An 18,933-nucleotide genomic window follows, 5' to 3' on the forward strand; every position below is an offset into this window, starting at 1 on the left:
ATTTAATCTTTATTGACCAATGATGAAATGATCAGATACTGAAATGTAAAAAGTGGGACATTAGGCTGGGCGTTTCGACATGAAGTCACACGAATCAGTCGACGATCGTAGTTTTCTTAGCTTTTGGACATCTCGATGGCATGTTACGAACAACCGATGACCATTTTACTTATCTATCCTGTTTATAAAATAATGATCTACTACGATAGCTACAAAGAACAGTTAATTGTGACTCAGAATGAAGCTTTGCTTTAATCGCGGTTTTTTAAAACTCAGATAATTATCAATAGTAAAAACTATTAAATCCCTTTTACAATCGATTTACACAATTGGATATTAAAATGTTTATCCTATAACTTGTATGCAATTTGACTTACAATTTTTGAATATAATTATGAAACTGTCCAAAAGCTGGACATTTTTAAACAGTTTAAAAATCGGGACTATCCCATCTGGTCACTTTAACCAATGAAGATATCGTGTTTTGTTTTACACGGACTTTTGAGCTAGTATAGAAAAGATTTTACATCAAGAATTCCAGAAATTATACTGATGAATCGAACTGTCAAATCGTAACATTTTAAACGAAAATTTGAAAAACGAAAATTCAATTTAAATGAATATTTTCTTTACGTCATTTTATCTTTTATCTAAAACCAATAATCAATTAAATCTAAGTTAACAAATTCCAAAAGCGATAAAGTATATAGTGTATATCCGATTAATATTCAATATTCATTTTGTATTTGAATAAATGATTATAAGACGAAGTTTTATTAATTGTCGCTTTACTGTAGGCCTATACATTTGCAAAAACTATGACAGATCTTGTCAAGGAGCTATTGTAGATAATGAATCACCTTTGGTTATATTTTAAATAGTAACTATTATTGCGACACCAAAAGCTATTTCGATAACTTATCGCATGCGTCAGCTGATCAAAGATTACACAGAAAATGGGATCTTGCTGTTCCAAAGACGAGGAAACGGCCCAGGTATTCTTAGTAACATAATTATATTGTTCATTACGATTAATTTTTTTTAAAAATTGATACATTTTATATTTAATTTAATATATTCGTCGACAATAAAAATACAAGTCAATTACTGTTATAAATAAAATATTTAATTTGACATCATAAATAAAACTCATTGCAGCTTCTAACAAAGTTGGAATGATTCGTCTCCTTTAAATTTTACTTTATGTTCAGTAAAATTTTTCCTTAATAAGGTTATTCATTCTATTATATACAGATATATTCCTGTATATTTTTTAAACGTCTTTTGTTAATAATCTTGCAAATAATAATCATAATAATCCTATGCTATCATTCAGAATAATAGATTCACAACTTTTCTGGAAGTTGTAATCCAACGATTTTTAAATCAAAAATCAAATCAGTGCAAATAAGTTTAAAATCTCGTAGTTTTTTTTTTATTCTTTTCTAATATCACAATAGCAAATTATTCTTATAAAAATTTTCATAATTCTTAAATAATGCATTTTGACAGTTGATTAAAGGATCTGAAATACAACCAAACATTTTTGAAATACAGACAACTGCGCTATCTGGTATTACCAAACTCGGTCTTTATGAGATGCTATTTTAACACTTACAGCAATAGCAGATAAACAAGGTATGCATTCTCCACACCTCTATGCTCTCTGTATTACTCCTTGGTTTCAATGCATAAGTGTTGTAATCTATATTGAGAAGGATATAGGCCTATTACTAAAATGCTTTTTAATATCATTGTAATAGTTGGTTTGTTATAATAAAGCAATTCTCTGTATTCAAAATGTTTCATATCAGCTGAGAAATTTGTTAGTCAATATTAATTAGTATATTTAAATTAAAATATTTACAAGATATACAGTACTTACAGCTTATATTATATACAAATTTAAATTCTAGTTTAAAAGTAGTTCTTTAATTTAAAATGAAAAGAGAAAAATTTTCCATTAACTTTAATTTGCACATTATTGATTTATTAAAAAATCTTGATTTCAATATTAATATTCTACAAAACTCTAATAAAATAATTAAAAATATAGAAGAAACTAAATCATCTTTAGTTCATGTTCGATTCACCAGGAACAAAAATCTTCCTTAGCAGAGACGACCTTTTATTAGAGGCAATATTACGTGAAACAGTTAAAAAGTTCACTGATGAAAAGCTAATAATTAAAAAAATACATAATTTCAATTATAGTTAAAATATCAGATAGTATTTTTACAAAATTAAAAGTGTACTAGACATAATGGAACTGAAGAAAACTTTACTTTCTTCTATATTTTTCTGTGTAACACACCGTCTGACATTTTTACTGTAATTCTAATAAAAGAAATTGAGCAAAAGAATAATTAATAATTAATTCAAAAGCTTCAAATTTGGACTAATTTATAAAATCAAAAGTAGTTAAAATATAGTTGAATTAATAAAGACCAAGTAGAATTCAAACATGCTAATTGGTGTATAGTTAGAAAATAACCATATAACTTGTGAGCCAACCTTCAAGTCAATTACTGTTATAAAATAAAATATTTATATGGTAATATATGGTAATATATGGTAAATATGGTAATATATAAAGCAGATTTTTAGATTGGAGTTTCAGAGGTTACACTTTTTTTTTAATTATTTCTTGGAAAATAATAATTATGATAAAAATATATCTTTTTATTATTATTGTTTATTAAAACAGCTACAAGAACATAATGTAAAATTTTAAAATTATCATTCCGAATTCATTCAAACTTAATGAAATTTTATTTCGATTTTTCATGCATTATTACAGAGTATTCTAAAAACACCACAGGTATTTATATAGATGAAATAAACCTAAACAATCCAAAATCTTTAGTTTTATATAGTAATTATTTTGAACTAAACAAAAAAACAAAAACACACCATAAAAATTACTCAGCCAACAACCATTCCAGATTGTATTCTACATTTATTCTATTCTTTTCTTTAAATATTAAAAAGTGATGTTAAATAAATTATTAAATTTTTATATAGCATATTTCTTTATTATCCTAAACCTTTTATGAAAAATACAATAATAATAATAATCCTATTTAATAATTATTAAATTATTTATTTAGATAAAAGCTATTGTTTAATAACTAGCAGATGAGCTCGGCGTTGCTCGGGCAAAATATAACAACAACAAAGATTAAGATTATTTCGTATTTCTAACCGTTATATTATATTATAGTAGGGGAAAGTGGGGCGAGATGAGGACGTGAAGGTTTGAAAAGTCATAAGATGGCAACCACTTTAACGAGAACAATAATTTTTTTATTCTCAGCAACTACAACATTTGGTAATATATAATACAAAATTTAATTTTTGAAAAACGTTTTTAAAAACAAAAAAATTTAATATTTTAAAATTATATGTAAATGTACCATCTTGCCCCAACCATGGGGTAAGATGGGGATATTATTTTTATATACGAGAAGGACAAATTAAAATGATTAAACTGTCGTTTTCTTCAATGTTGGCACAAGAACAGTGTGCACATTTATCGCAACGGCAACATTTATTATTATTTTCCGAATAAATAAATATAAAAGTTTGAACTTACTCGTATTTACTTTACCAGACGATACTGTCACTTCGCGCATGCTCAGTTTCGCTATTTTGTAAGCAGACGATATTTTTTTTCGTGGAAAAAGTTTTTATTTCGATTGTTATCTCACATTTTACTTCTTGTTGAGATAGTATTTAAATTTAAAAAATGTTTTCATAAATAAAATAAAACGTAAAAACATAAATAATAAAGTAATACAGTATATACTGTACAGTTAGATATGATTTAAAAGTGGAATATTTCATTTTCTATAAAAAGATCATTTTTAAAATTATTATTTTATATATTCTAAAAGGTGATATAGGATTATCAATGACAACGAATTTAAAACTACTTCACTGCACTATATTACAGTGCATCTAGCCGGCAGCAGAATTCATGGCCAACCTTGGGCAAGATGGGGTACCCCATCTTGCCCAAGGTTGGCCATGGGTTGTGCACGTTGGACCCAACCTTGGGCCCAACGTGCACTTTTCATACTGACTACAAACACGGGTCAACTTTATTTCAAAACTAAACAATTTCAGTCTTAAAGGTTACTTCGAATATCATATCTTCATCTAAAAGGTAATGTAAAAGTTCACAATAATACTTATTTTGTAGAAACTTTATAGCGGACGTAAAATTAGATGAAGTATTGCTGAAACATGGAAAACTATCTTACTTCCAAAGAGAGCGATTCGGACGTTCCCTTTTGAGGTTGACATTTAGTTTCCCAAATAACAGCTAGATGAAAGCACGTTAACCACGAATAAACAGACGTCCTCGTCTTGCCCCATCTTGCACCACCTTCCACCACTTTACACCATCCTATTTGATTTATATAACTACAAAGGTTATTTTAGGTAAGGTTTATCACGCCGAGTGACCAATCACGTTTTAAAAATTCTTTAAATTGTGTACAGTAGAGGAATAAATTTTTTTTAAAATGTGATTGGTCACTCGGTGTGATACCCTTACCTAAAATAACCTTTGTAGTTATATAAATACTATAATGTAACAAACATTAAAACGGAAACCATACAGAGGTTGGTTATTTCAGCCTACCATTGCCACGTTTATGGCGATGCTTGGTCGGTACGAAATGACACAATTCCATTGGTCAAGTAGACACCAATTGAAAATGTGATATCTTAAATTTTTTAACATATCGTTTTTTCTCTTAATGTTAACTAAGAAATTGCACTATTTATAACCGAATACCAAACGATAATCTGCCAACGAATCAAATTTCGCGGAAAACGGGCCAATATTTAAACTCGGCACCCTTAAAACATATTTTGTGACAGGGCCGTGCAGTAGATTTTATCAGTATGATGCAAGTGTTCGAAATGCCGCCCCTTAAATGTTTTTTCTTTAAAATAACCTTCGATTGTGATTTTTTTTTAAACTGCACAAAAGGTACGAATACTATTTTTATTTTGAAAATATAAATTACTATAAAATATTGATATCAATTATCAACTACAGTTTTACTCTTCTAACTTTAACTTTAGCAAATTCGTTAATTAGGGGTGTGTAGTTTAGAGTGGCAACCAATGTAGATTCAGTAGAAATTAATGATAGATTTCCAAGTTTTGTTTGGCTTATTGAACTTCGTAAGTAGTGTTTTATTAATCTTAATTTGGAAAAACTTCTTTCCCTACTAGCTACAAAGACAGGGAGTGTTAATAAAATTATCAGAGCTACAACAGTATTCGGACACAAAGTAATTAAGTTATTTTGGCACAAATTATTTAAAACATCCAAAGGTTTCATAGAATACAGTAGCATTCGGGATATATCACGTGATTCTTCTTGAAGATCATTTGCATTTATATCTGATTCATTTTGGACCGAAAATATTGACTGGAGACCGGTACAATAATTGTCTAGTCTTAAGGTTTAAAATGTCATATAAAAACTGAAAATTTTTGCTATGGATTTCCAGAAGCGTGTCTCCTGATATGTTCTTCCATAACAGGATCAAACTCAGAAAGCAAATTCTACCAATTTTAGCAAGTTTCCATTATTAGGCTGAAACAAATGTTCAGTTGTTCCACGATAAGCTAAGCATTGACAGGCCAAGAGTCTAATTATTGACATAACTCTTTTTACAACTCCTTTCCAATGCTGAATTTCTATATCCATAATACGTTAGTATTCAGCGTCAATAGTTTTTTCTGTTTTAATCGAATGTCCAATTCTTTCCATGCTCTAAAAGCATTTCTGTGATTTACAGAATTTTCGTGCATAGTGAGGGCTCTTGGAAGATTTCCTCAGTCAGAATAGCCTTTTATGGGTCAGTCAATAATAACAGACGAATTATCAAATAAAATACAACAATAGCAAAAAACAGCATCATTTGTAACAGAGTAAATCAACCAACTTCTCTCAACGACTTCGCCATTGCTCAACACTTTCAAATAATGCGAGAGCGAAAATGTACGTCTTCCTTTATTAATAGGAAACTCGAATTCTTTAAGTATTATCTTAAATAACTCGACTTGACTATTTTAGATACGGTTTTCTTTGCGTTTTTGCAGAAAATCGAACCTATTTTCAGACCATGTAAAAATTTTCTAATTAATCTCGGAAGAAGGAGACTTAATTCTGCACCCGGTGAAAACGGGTAAGTTCGACTATAATCTAATAATCTTAATCTTCGCTATTGTTTCTTTTTATTCGAGCAACGCCGGGATCATCTGCTAGTAAATAGATAACGAATATCTGTCAAATTGACAGCTAGCAGCCGTTTTGACATTAACTTGTCATTGTATTGTCTTCACTTCAACGTATATGAATTTAGTACAAATAGAGCAAAAAATGACGAACGCAAAAGTAAGCAAATACAAAATATTTCCTAAGCAACTCTCTCTATCACGCACAGAAAGTAAAAGTAGTCCAATATTACCTAAATAACTCTTTATCTATCACACACAGGCATACGTTCCGCACTTGATATATATCCAGTCCATGCAAACGCTACTTTTTAATTCGAATCCCTATTGTCACAACATAATCGTTTTCAATGATGATAAGTAACTAAGTAACTGCTGTAAAAAAAACAATAATTCTCTTACCTGATCTACAAAAACTGAACTAGTAAAAATGCAAAAATATTATACTGATAAGATATATACCTGATTTACTGATTTAAATGCAACCTGTTTTGTGCAAGCTGGTAACATGGTATTATGTAATTTCGAATACCACCATACCGATGGATCCGATAGGAAAAACTGTTGCAGATAAAGGTTGAAGTTAATTCGACCAATAGTAGTAGTAGTCCTCCTCCTCCTCGGAGAGAGGATGATCAACGACTACTAATTAATACCGGTCTACTCAATATTTGAAAAGTGATCCGTGCTGTATAGGTTGTGATGGTCCCGCATGTGATCAAAGTTGCTAACTTAACGTATGAAAGACTTCATACGACTTGTTTAAATAAAAAAAAATCTTATAAAAAATGCGAGAATAATTGCTTTTATTGAACTGAAATTTGAAATTGTAGATCTATAAATTCCTAATATCCTCCGTCTGATTGTCCTTCCTTAATCTCGAGAACGGAGTTAGATAGACGAAAGTCGAGGCCAAATATGGAATGCTAAAGGGACAAAAGGCCCAGTATAACTATATATTAATTTCCGGTTTGAACCGAAAGTCACGTTACTTCAATTCAAAATTTTCTCCCGAAAGGAGTTAGATAACAGGCACGACTCTATTGCTAACAGGAAAAGTGTGATGTACAGGGGCAAGACACCACAAAGAATTAAGAACATGGTGACAGATTTTCAGACAAAATCTTTAGAATTTTTATCACTTTTAGATTTAATAATTTTAAATATTATGAAAAACAATTTTCCGAAGCGCGTTTTAATTCTTTAAGTAAATTTTATGGAAATTTTTTTGGTTTATCTAAATTACGTAGTGAATTGCAATATTCATGTTTAGACTATACGTATTGGCAAGTCACTCTTAGATATAAAACATGTTATAATTAATGGCGATCTGAACAAAGATGTACTAAAAGAATTATATGATTTAATATCATTAATTTTTATGGTACCATCTACGAGTGAGTCTGTTGAGCGCAGTTTTTCAACCACGAAGCGATTTCATACGTTTGCAAGGTACACTCAGTCAGATTGTCGTCACCAGCGTTACTTTCGATAGAAAAAGAGCTTGTAAATACTTTGATGGAATCAACAACCAGCGATTTTTATGATAAAGTGATGATTTTTATGACTTTGTGGAAAAAATTGCCGAATAGAGTTAGTTTATAAAAAATAACAAGTTCTTATATCTTTGTTTCTTGTCAATTATTTATTTTAATTCTAAAATAGATACAACTGTTTATTTTTGTCATTTCCAGTATTTGTTTAAAATTTTTATGAAAACACGGCTTCCCTATTATCAAATGTCACCACACGCCACTGTGTTACTAACATGAAGAAAACCTATATAACGCCAGGTGGCCATGCCCGAACCCACGACTAACTGTGTTCAATGGTTTTATCCACTCGATTACTGGAGGGCACTTATTAGAATTAAGAAAATACAGTTCAGAAATGAAAAATCCCGAGTCATTAGATGTAGAAAATTAAATACTTAAGACTTTTCACAGGCACTTTCGATTCCACCCAGACAAGTGCTATATACTACCTGTCGCAGTAATAGCGTTATCATTACTGAGACAAATATATTTCGCGCTATATCATTGTCGCAGTAATTAAGTGAATAAATATATATTTTTAAATTATATCCTTTTTTTGTGAGAATTATATTTAGTTTTTCTTAAATGTCTTGCCAATAGATGGCGCTACGTGTAAATAAATCGAATGTAGATAGATTTTATAAATTAGTTTCTATTCTAATCGATATTTTGGGGAGATGAACGACATTACCTAAGTAAAAAGTATTTGAACGTAACTGCCAAGTTTCGTAGCAATTAATCGAACGGTCTAGGAGTGTATAGCGAACAAACAAACATCCTCATTTATGTATATAGATTATAAAATTACAAATCATATATTAAATAATTAATCTTTATTTATTTTCATATAATCTAGTTTTAGAATGAATAAATGTAAAATATATTTACGTTAATATTAGAAAACTCAATTAAATTTTTTAATATTTTTAAAGTATGATGCTAATTAAAACCACCACCTCATAATAAAATATTTTTACAGATAGAGGATGCTGTTGATGACAGTACAAGATTTAATGATGTAAATAAAAAGCAATATGGGTAAATTAGACTATTTTATATTGCTTAAATTTCCTAGCATATCAGTAATTTTCTTAATTGGATATTTTGAAGTTTAATTAATATAAATTACTTCTAAATGTTAAATTATGTTTGTAGAGAAGAATCTTGATTGCAACTATTTTTATATTATTGATTTTATTTATTACTTTTAGAACTATTGAAAGCAATCCAGTAGCAGTTCCTAACAATTCAGAAGACGAAAACCTTTCTGGCATTTTAAAACGAGTTGAAGAGTAAGTTGCTCTATTTAATGAATTTGAAATTTTTTTATTTTCCTTTAAACACTACAGTGTAAATAATACACATAATTCAAATAATGTTTCAAAAATTCCTTTAAAATGTAAATTATAAAGAATATAATTTTTTATAGTGAACGAGCAATTATTTATTGTGACATCGTCACAATGCAAGGCTGCAATTTTTAATTAAAATATATGTTCTCCACCTCAAATTAATACTGCAATGTCTTGCCCCTGTACATCATACTTTTCCTGTTAGCAATGGAATAGTGCAGGCAATCATCTAGCTAGCTTCTTTTAGGGGAAGTTTTTGAATTTAAATAACGACTTCCGGTTTATATCGGAAGTTTATATATAGTTAATCGGGACCTCCTACCCCTAATCTTTCCATCTAACTAACACATCATCTTTATCTTTTCATTAATTTGATATTATTGTCAAAATTCTTAATGCATTGATCTTCCATTCATATCATACTATTTTGGTGTTCCTGGAAACTGGACAGGCCTTGGTACTCTGCTATCGATAGAAGTAATTTATTCCAAGCAAAGTAGGAGTTTAATGATAAGTCAATATAATTTTTAATTGTTCTAAATTTAGATAACTGCATTTTTCTGTTATAACATACACAATATCTGGCTAATGTTGCTAGTTCAATTCTTATGTAAGGAAAGAAGTTTTCATAATTGAATGGCATAAGACGGCATGATCTTCTATAAAGATGTATTTTAGTGAATTAAAAGCTTCTAAGGAGCTGTTGATTATGTAGCAAGCCTTAAACTTTGTCCTATATGTTCTTTTCTTTTTAAAATAATTTTATGCTTTCATAATTCTTAATTTGTATTCCAATGCTTTACTCTGTAGAACAATGGTTAAAAACAGCTTTTGATTTTAATTTGTATAGACTAAAGTTGTTTTAATAGCATCTGAAAACATTTTTTTAAATAAATATTTTTTGGTATCTGTATAAAGCAATGTTGAGTAATTCATTCACTAAAGCTTGTATTGTTATATTGCAATGGTATCTTTTATATTATACATCACAAAATTTCCAATGTGTTTAAATATTGCAAAACAGTTTTGCTTTTGAGTTGTTTTAAGATATTGTATGCAATTAAATTACAACAAATAATTGTAATAAACACTTAAGAATTTAGTTATTATTTAAGATAACTATTGAAATAAAAAACTTTTTATTTCCAATTTAATTGAAAATAAATTGCTTATGCAAAAATATCATACAAGTTTAATTTTTTATTTTATTTTAAAGTATGTACAATACATCTAATAATAATTTGAAATAAAGTAACAAAAGTATCATCTTTAAACTTTTTACCAGAAATGTGATTGATATACCAGCTTTAAGATTAACGGAAGAAAGCCGTGATTTTACTGATAGGGTAGAAAAATATTCTCAACAATTAAATTTACCATCTGCATGTATTTCAAATGAAAAAGTATGCTTGCTAGAAGAAGTTTCTACACCTGAAGAAGTTCTTTCAAAAAATCCAGAAATACCAGCAGAAAATGAGAAGGTAATGAAAAATTTTACTAAACTTAACTAACCTTATATATTTCTTACACTTATCTGTTTTTAGCAATACTGATGGCATTTAAATATAGAATAACACTAATTTCAATATGACAGACACTTTTGGTTTTAATAACACAGTATATTCAAACTATAGAATAGAAACAGAGAACAGTTACAAAATTTAAAATTTACATTTTTATTAAGGATCTCTTTGTTTCCTAACTTTTATTTATTAAAAAAATTCATCATCTGAATGAAAGAGCTTTATTTAGATAGGGTGTGATTAATGAAGCAATTTACATATGAATAGCCATGAATTTTTGTTATTAGTCAAAAAATAAATATGCAAAGAAAAAAAATTCAAAAGACTAAAATTTCCTATCAAACAAAGCACACGACAGGCTAGACAATGATATTATACTCTGCAACAAAGTAAAACATAGCTAGTATAAGCATAGTAAGATGTTGGATGCTTGTGAAAAACACAACTGTGAGGCTGAAGCATCCTCAGTCATACAATTTGTATTCAAATTGGATGCCACACATTCATCTTTAGCACTAAGTGTTATTCAGTCACCTGCTGCTTGCTTTGAATCCAGTATATCCCATCTGTTGTCCAAACTGGAAAATTTCTTAGAGAAAAAGTTGAACATTGACAAGAATATTCCCATCTTTACACTGTATAAATTACTTCAACACACACTTTCCAGCATTATTTTCTATTTGGTCTAATTTTGTTGTTCAATGAAGCTTTCCAAAATCCTCTCCTTGTTTTTCAGAGATATGGAAGCATCATTCAACCTCTGGATTGAATCTCCTATCTTCAAACTCCATGCACAGTGAAAAAATGCACTCACTTTGAAAATGCTTGTTTTGCATCTTATGTTACTTTCACAGCAAGAGCAAGAGAGACATCTCTTGCATTACGCTTGTGTTTTTGGTGCTTTTTTTTGCTTTATTTTTCTTGTGTTTGTGTTATATATATATATAAAACCCCCCTGCCTATTAACCGTGGCATCCAAGAAAAAGAGTTGAAACAATGAAGCCTAACAGAAGATTATAGCATCAATGAGAAATTATTTAATTGTGACATTGTTACGATGCCAGGCTACAATTTTTTGGATCTTGATGCACAGTGCTCTTGATTATAGTAGTGTCTTACTCTGTACATCATTACTTTTCCTGTTAACAAGAGTCATGCTGGTCATCTATCTCAGTGTTCCACAAACTTTTTGTGTTCAAGGTACACCTACCAAATCAAGAAATTTTAGAGGTACACCAAAGAAAAAGCCAATGTTTGTACTGATTTTTATAATAAATAAATATTAAGTAATGTTTAATAAGAAATGTGAGCCTGCTTAACTGAGCACAGGCAATCAAAATTTGGAACAATCGTTGATAAGGCTGCTCTCATCTCTTGGTCGATCGTCCTCAGTCATTCTCTTTTTCTTGATTTAATTGTAGTGAGAGTTGAAAACCCCAATCTGCATGAGTAGGTCATGGCAAATGGTAAGAGAATTGCAATAGCATGCTTTAAAAGCAGTGGATACTCATTTTTTATATGCAGCCAAAAATGTGCTAGCTCTGTTTCGGAAAATCTTAGTTTTAATGTCTGATCAGTTTTTAGCTCCATGAATTCTTCCTGCTTGTTTATTGGTAGGTGTCCAATGGAAATGCTATCTGAGAATGGATTTCGTACCCAGTCCATAAGTTGCAGGTCACACGTAGGAAAATGAGAGTTCATTTTTTCTCCTAATAGCTCCAAGTGTTTCACTATCAAAGCCTGCACTTTTTTTCTGAATCGGCAGCCATGACATTTGGGAACATTTCATTACTACCATTGGTAGCGTGGCTGATCAATAACACCAACTTAGCGCGAAAGCTTTCAATCTTGTCTGATAACGTTAAAATATTAGAATTCCTGCCTTGCAGTTTTTTGTTGAGCTCATTTAAATTGGCAAATATATCTGCCAGATATGCTAGTTTTGCTACCCATTCTTCTCTTTTAAACAGAGAAGCAAAATCTGAACCCTGGGCCTCTAAAAACGTCTGGGTCTCATTTTTTAGCTCGTAAATTCGAGAAAGCACTTTTTTGTGAGAAAGCCATAGTATTTCTGTATGAAACAGAAGTGACTGATGATCTCTTCCCATTTCCTGACACACTGCATTAAACAGATGAGAGTTCAGCAGTTGTGACTTGATGTAATTGACAATTTTGACAACTTCTTGTAGGACAGACAACAATTCATCAGGCAGAGACTTTGTCATCAGTGCTTTCCTGTGTAAAAAGCAATGTACATTTTTAATATTAGGGTTTTTTTCAGAAGCCCTGGTTATAAATCTCCTAATTTTTCCTGTCATAGCTGCTGCTCCGTCTGTGCAAATGCTTATGCAGTTATGCCATTCCAAATTATGCTCACTGAAGTACTGGTCTGTTACTTTGAATATTTCTTCTGCAGTGGTATAACCAGGTAGTGGCAGACAAAATAAAATGTCCTCTTTTATTTCATATTCATCAGTATACCTCACATTTGATATGAGGTGTGCATGACCACTGATATCAGTAGCCTCATTGACTTGTAGCACAAAAACTCCACTAAGCCTTAATTTTTCAATTAACATTGATTGAATGTCGCTAGAAATATCATTAATTTGACGTGAAATCGTATCTGCTGATGCAGGTATTTTTTCAATTTTCTTAGCAGCTTCTTGGCTAATCATAATCTTGACAACTTCTTTGCAGACAGGTAAAATTAAAGTTTCAGCGAGAAAATGAGGCTTCTTGGATTTAACAAGTATATTAGCGATCACGTAGCTTGCTTTCTGTACTTTGTCTGATGTTTTGAAAGACAAACTCGTGACAGTTACCTGTTTCTTAGACTGGTCTTTCAAATGTTGAAAAAAGGCTTTGTCTTTTTCAGCCACCAATGGGTGTTTAGTAGTTAAATGTCATAAAAGTTTACTGGGCGCCATCAAATTATTACCCAAAGTTTCTTCACAAACAAGACATTTTGGGATTGGGCATGATTCGTCTCCGCAATATATAAAGCCATAACGTACATAGCTCTCATCATATTTTCGATTAACAAGCTTAGGTTTTTTCTTCATTGACTCTGCTTCTTGGGAATCATTAGTTTCACTTGACAAACTTGCAGTATGTTTAAGGAATTTATCCATTATATACACACAAATGTATTAGGGTCTATTTATTTCTAATAAAAAAAGTCAATTACATTTACGACGACACAATCAAAAACTAGCGGCTAGTTACTGGCGAAAAGCGATTTGTTTCAGTTTACAAAAGTATGTGACAACGATGACTAAGCAGGGCGCAGCGTTAAAATATCACATTGACACGCACATGCGGGTGGGCTGTCCCGCTCCTCATGCAACGGAGCACTTCACTTGCATAACTCTCAGCTATGTGTAGATGCATTATCTTCACAAAACTTGACATTTTTCCGCAGCACATCAACTATTGACCACAGCACACACTTTGCATAACACTGATCTATCTAACTTTGTTCTGGAGAAAATATTTGAATTAAAATAATGTGACTTCCAGTCTAAACTGGAAGTTCATATATGGTTAATTGGGGCCTCTGGCTTCTAAGCTTTCCCTTCCTGATCTCAACTTTCATCTATCTAACTTTGTCGTTGAGGTTAAAGAAGGACAGACAACAGACACATGCCAATGGGAATTTATAGATCTGCAATTTTAAAATTGCAGCCCAACAATTGAGATGAAAAAGGAACTTTTCACAAAGCATTAAAGTGTACATGTGTGGCAGATCTGGAGACCATGTTTAAGATGCCATGTCAACAGTGTGCATTATTCTTAAGAGCAGTAATAAATGGTTAGTAATCGAAGAAAACCAAGCAAGCTGCATAGTGACTTTAAGAAATAGGACATCACCACTCCACTAAAATACAGTAAATGCAATTTTCATTTTATTATATAGTATTTGTGTGTGTTATTTTGTGACCGTCGGCCATATTGTATATATATTTTATTGTATATAGTTGTAATCCTATCTTATTTTTGCCATTTCCTCCTTCCTTTGTCTATTCTTTCTTAAACTTTTCATGACCATTATCGCCGTGGGGCTGGATTAGCAGTTCTGAGAATCGGTAGGGACAACAGCAGGTAGTGTGGCCTGGGGAAAAAGTGGCTAAGAGAGGGGTCACTTTTCGACGAGATACAAAGAGAGACGAACAGCAAGAGTGAGGCTTGATCGTGATTTCCAAGAGAGGAAAGGAGTGTGATAGTCAAGTGAAGAGCCGAAATATAGAGACCGGCATATTGGAGAACCCCTATAATTGAGAGAAGAAAGAATAGTGAAGAAAGTAACTATCGTCGGATCCAGGTTCTACACAAAGTATCAATATGTATCCGCCGAAAAGGAGAAAACCCCGGGTGAATCATCCCTTCATTTCTTCTACCTTTCTGCTGTCCTATCTTTCTTATTTTTCCTTAATATCAAGTTAGATTTAAGCTAGATTTAAGTTAGGTTAGTCATGCGTTTACGAGGGACCGATTGTTACGCGCTTAAAAATTAACACACCTCGAATTGTAAATCAGTTAGGATTCCTTAACAACAAGAACCTTATTTGTTCTAAGTGGAATAAAGAAACATTGTTTATTATTGTAGTCGTTGCAGTATCCTTTTCTGTACGTTTCATTCGCGGGCCATACTGCCACACTCTTATAGAACACCACAATTTGTTTTTATGTTTTAATTTATTATTTATGACATTTAATTGAGCTATTTTTACCTTAAATTATATGCATTTGCTGTTAAAATTAATTGAAGTTGGTCTGGAAATGGATTAATTCATTTTTCATTATTTCTAATGAGGAAAATTGATTTGACTTTAAACAATTCAGTTTGAATGGTATCCAGAAACAAATTTAATTCAAAGTACAAGGCACTATTGTATCTCCTTATTGAAACTAAACATTCATATTCTATAAATTTTTAATTACATGTTGGCATTTCCATTGCTGATAGTGAGCAGTTAAAATAGATAACAGAAACGTCAATAATATTATGCTGATGACACACACTTGCTTGTAGAGTCAGAGAATGACATGAGATTGCTGATAATAAAGGTCAAAGTTGAACGTGAAAGAAAGTCTTTTTTAACATTCAGATGGAGGCCCTAAGATGATGGCAATAGATAAAACAATCCAAATTCAAATTGAAACCATAGAATGTGGCCAGGATTTTATTTTCCTTGGTTCTAAAATTGACAGTGATGGAGAAGTAATACCTGAAATTAAGAGAAGAATTACACTGGGGTGAAGTGCAATGCTAACCATGGAAAAAATTGGAAGATCAAGGTCATTCCAATAACAACTAAATGCAGGCTTGGCCAAGCTCTTATTTTTCCCACAGTCATGTACAGATGTGAGAGTTGAACTGTGAAGAGAGCCAACAGAAGAAAAAGATGCATTTGAACAATGGTGCTGGAGGAAGTTGCTTTGGATACCATGGACAGATAAGGTAACAAACAGACTGCATAAAACTAGACATATCTTTAGAAGGTAGAATAACTTGGCTCACTTATTTTGGCCATGTAATTGCATTGCAATGAAATTACATGGGCAAAATCCATAAGCCTTGCCCTTGGTGGTAAGACAGGACCCAGTCACCAGAGAATGTGCTGGCTTGATCCCATCAAAATGGATGCTGGAATGACCATCAACCAGGTAAAGGTCACATTCAGGTTCAGAATTGATGGAGAGAACTTGCCTATAGGATCACCAAGGATCAATTGTGAGTGACTGAAACTGATTGAATGGATAACATCATTATCGTCATCATAATCAATCTGAAATTGATAGAAATGGCAAAAGAAAAAACTAAATATTTTTTTGATGTCTTTTGTGCTAACTATCATAAAGACCATGAGTAAAGCAAAAATCAGAAAATGTTAAAGAATTGAATGTTCCATTCAGAAGATTCAATCCAGTTAAAATGTAATAAACACATTTGTGATTTCATAAATTTTCAAAATCTAAAAATTTAAAATTTATTTTTAAAAGTGCTAAAATTTGATTGGTCAATTTGTGTTTAAGAACAAGATTTTTAATATTTTGTAACATTTTGAATTTCATGTTGTGTAATCATAGGTGTAATTCTATACTATACCAATATTCAACTATCGTCATCCATCTGCTTGAAAGCTTCAGAAATAAACTCTGAATCTTAAATTTTCAGTTAGCAAAATGTGGCTTCAACACTACTTTGACTTATAAAAAACAAAGTGCATTAATTCTATGGGAATTATGTCAGGTCAAAAAATAAAATTTTCAATAAGTCAAGCTTCCTTAACTCAAGAGTATTTTGTGTGTGTGTGTATATATATATATAATTTATTTTTTATATTTCTCTTATCCATTAAAAAAAATGGTATCTCCATAGCATAGTAAAGAATATAAAAAATGAAATTTTTACTTCAATGAATGAATGTAACTTTCCCTATTAATCTTTCTTCATTATCTTTAAATACACTAAATTAACATTAATCTTTTGCATTCTCTTCTAATTAACCAAATGAAAAGAACTTTTCTTAAGACATTAAATGATATATTCTACTAAAAAATTAAAAGTGGTTTTTGAGAATATGAATAAAATTATCATTGAAATATGAATAAAATTATAGACTATTCTTAGAAAAATGAGAGGAAAACAAAATTTTAAAAAGGAACTGGTAACAGTTTACCATTTGTTGTATTAGCTAATTTCAAGTAAATATTTTCCTAACTAGAAATTAGCTACAATTATCAAGATTATATAACATAATGCAAAATTTAAAGTACTTTTAAATTTCTACAATAAAAAAATAATTTAAAAAGTTATTTATGCTTACAAAGACATTAGTTTAATGACTCTAAATGACATTCTTTTTTTTATTTTTTATCTAGGCCCATTAATTCAGACATAAAATAATAATACATTTATTCTTTCTGGCAAATATTAAAAATTTATGCAAAAATAATATTAATGAAATGTAATTGAATTTGCTTAATAAATTTTCTTATCTATTATAAGACATTAATTTTTTAAAATATTTATCTACAAATCATTTTCTTATTTTCCAGATAACTAAAATTGTTGATAAGACAGTGAATGCATTAAAAGAAATCAAAATTGAACATAAAGAAGAATTAGTAGTTCCATTTGTTTTAACATGACTAAATGCAATAAAAGATTTTTTGTTGATGAAAGCGAAATAAAATTTGTAACATTAAGTACAAACCTATCTTCTTTTTATCAAAAGAAGTTTTTTATGGTGATGAATTTAATATTTTTTCACCTATAAATATGATTTGCTGTCAGATCTTACAAATAAAAATGAATTTATAAATTCTGTTTCATTTTCTACATAAATTTCATGTATTGTTTATATACGAAGTAAAATGAATAGCATTCAGCTTTAGTAACATTCCTATAAAATAAAAGTTTAAAAATGTTTATTCCTTGCTCAGAATCCAGTAATTTTTAAAATTTTATTTTATTTTTTGAAAGATAAAAATCTATAAAATTAACTGCATGATTTATGCTATCAACAAATATGTAACAGATTAAACAATACTGTTAATTTTATCAAAAATCGATAAATCAATTCAAACTTCAGAAAGTTGATTTATATATAATGTTAAAATTAAGAAAATATTAGTTTCTATTCAAATTTATGTAGAAATTAACATAAAAAAAACAACACATTCACTCACCATTTAAATTATAAAACCAAATAGTATATTAAAGAAAATGTTTACAATTTTTTTTACTAGCTAAGTTAAAAAATTTGCACTTTTTTCAATATTCAGTTGCATTATCTTTTTATATAAAATAGTTCATAAGAATATTTACAATAGATATGATTTAATGAGTTCAAACAATATTGAAAATTTGACAAAAACTATTTCATTAAATTAGACAAGGTTTAAAAGTTTATTCTTAACAATAATGAAATAGAAGAACAATAGCAATATACAAATTATATTTCTAAAACTTGCTAAAACTATCATAAATATTGAATGTAAAAGTAGCAATGCAGAGTGAATTAGTACTTTTACATTATGTGATTAAACAATTACAGCAATAAAAAACTTAATACAAATATTGTAAAAATTTAATTACTGCATTAATTCAGTTAAAGTTTTAACACACGTACTTAATTATGAAATATTGTTTATTTGGAGCTTTTTTGTACAGCAGCTAACAAATAGCAGTTCATAGTTATCTGCCATATACAAATATATATACAGTAGAACTGAAATTAACCGAGTTTCTGC

At 30.0% G+C, this 18,933-nt stretch overlaps 1 protein-coding gene across 1 annotated transcript; it reads left to right on the plus strand.

Annotated features, from left to right (window-relative positions):
- The first annotated feature begins 939 nt into the window (after positions 1–939).
- Positions 940–17,999, plus strand: LOC136986686 (ragulator complex protein LAMTOR1-like). The gene is made up of 5 exons (XM_067284263.1): positions 940–995; positions 8,776–8,834; positions 9,008–9,088; positions 10,434–10,629; positions 17,737–17,999. Exons 1-5 carry the CDS (start codon positions 957–959, stop codon positions 17,827–17,829), a joined length of 468 nt encoding a protein of 155 aa, XP_067140364.1. The 5' UTR covers positions 940–956; the 3' UTR covers positions 17,830–17,999.
- Positions 18,000–18,933: the final 934 nt, after the last annotated feature.

Source organism: Centruroides vittatus, unplaced genomic scaffold, assembly GCF_030686945.1.
Source record: "Centruroides vittatus isolate TY-2023 unplaced genomic scaffold, ASM3068694v2 scaffold_1167, whole genome shotgun sequence".
Classification (NCBI taxonomy): Eukaryota; Metazoa; Arthropoda; class Arachnida; order Scorpiones; family Buthidae; genus Centruroides; species Centruroides vittatus.

Coding starts and splice junctions, on each gene's coding strand:
- LOC136986686 (XM_067284263.1), top strand. CDS start 957: ATGGGATCTTGCTGTTCCAAAGACGAGGAAACGGCCCAG. Junction 996..8,775: donor AAGACGAGGAAACGGCCCAG/GTATTCTTAGTA, acceptor ATATTTTTACAG/ATAGAGGATGCTGTTGATGA. Junction 8,835..9,007: donor GTAAATAAAAAGCAATATGG/GTAAATTAGACT, acceptor TATTACTTTTAG/AACTATTGAAAGCAATCCAG.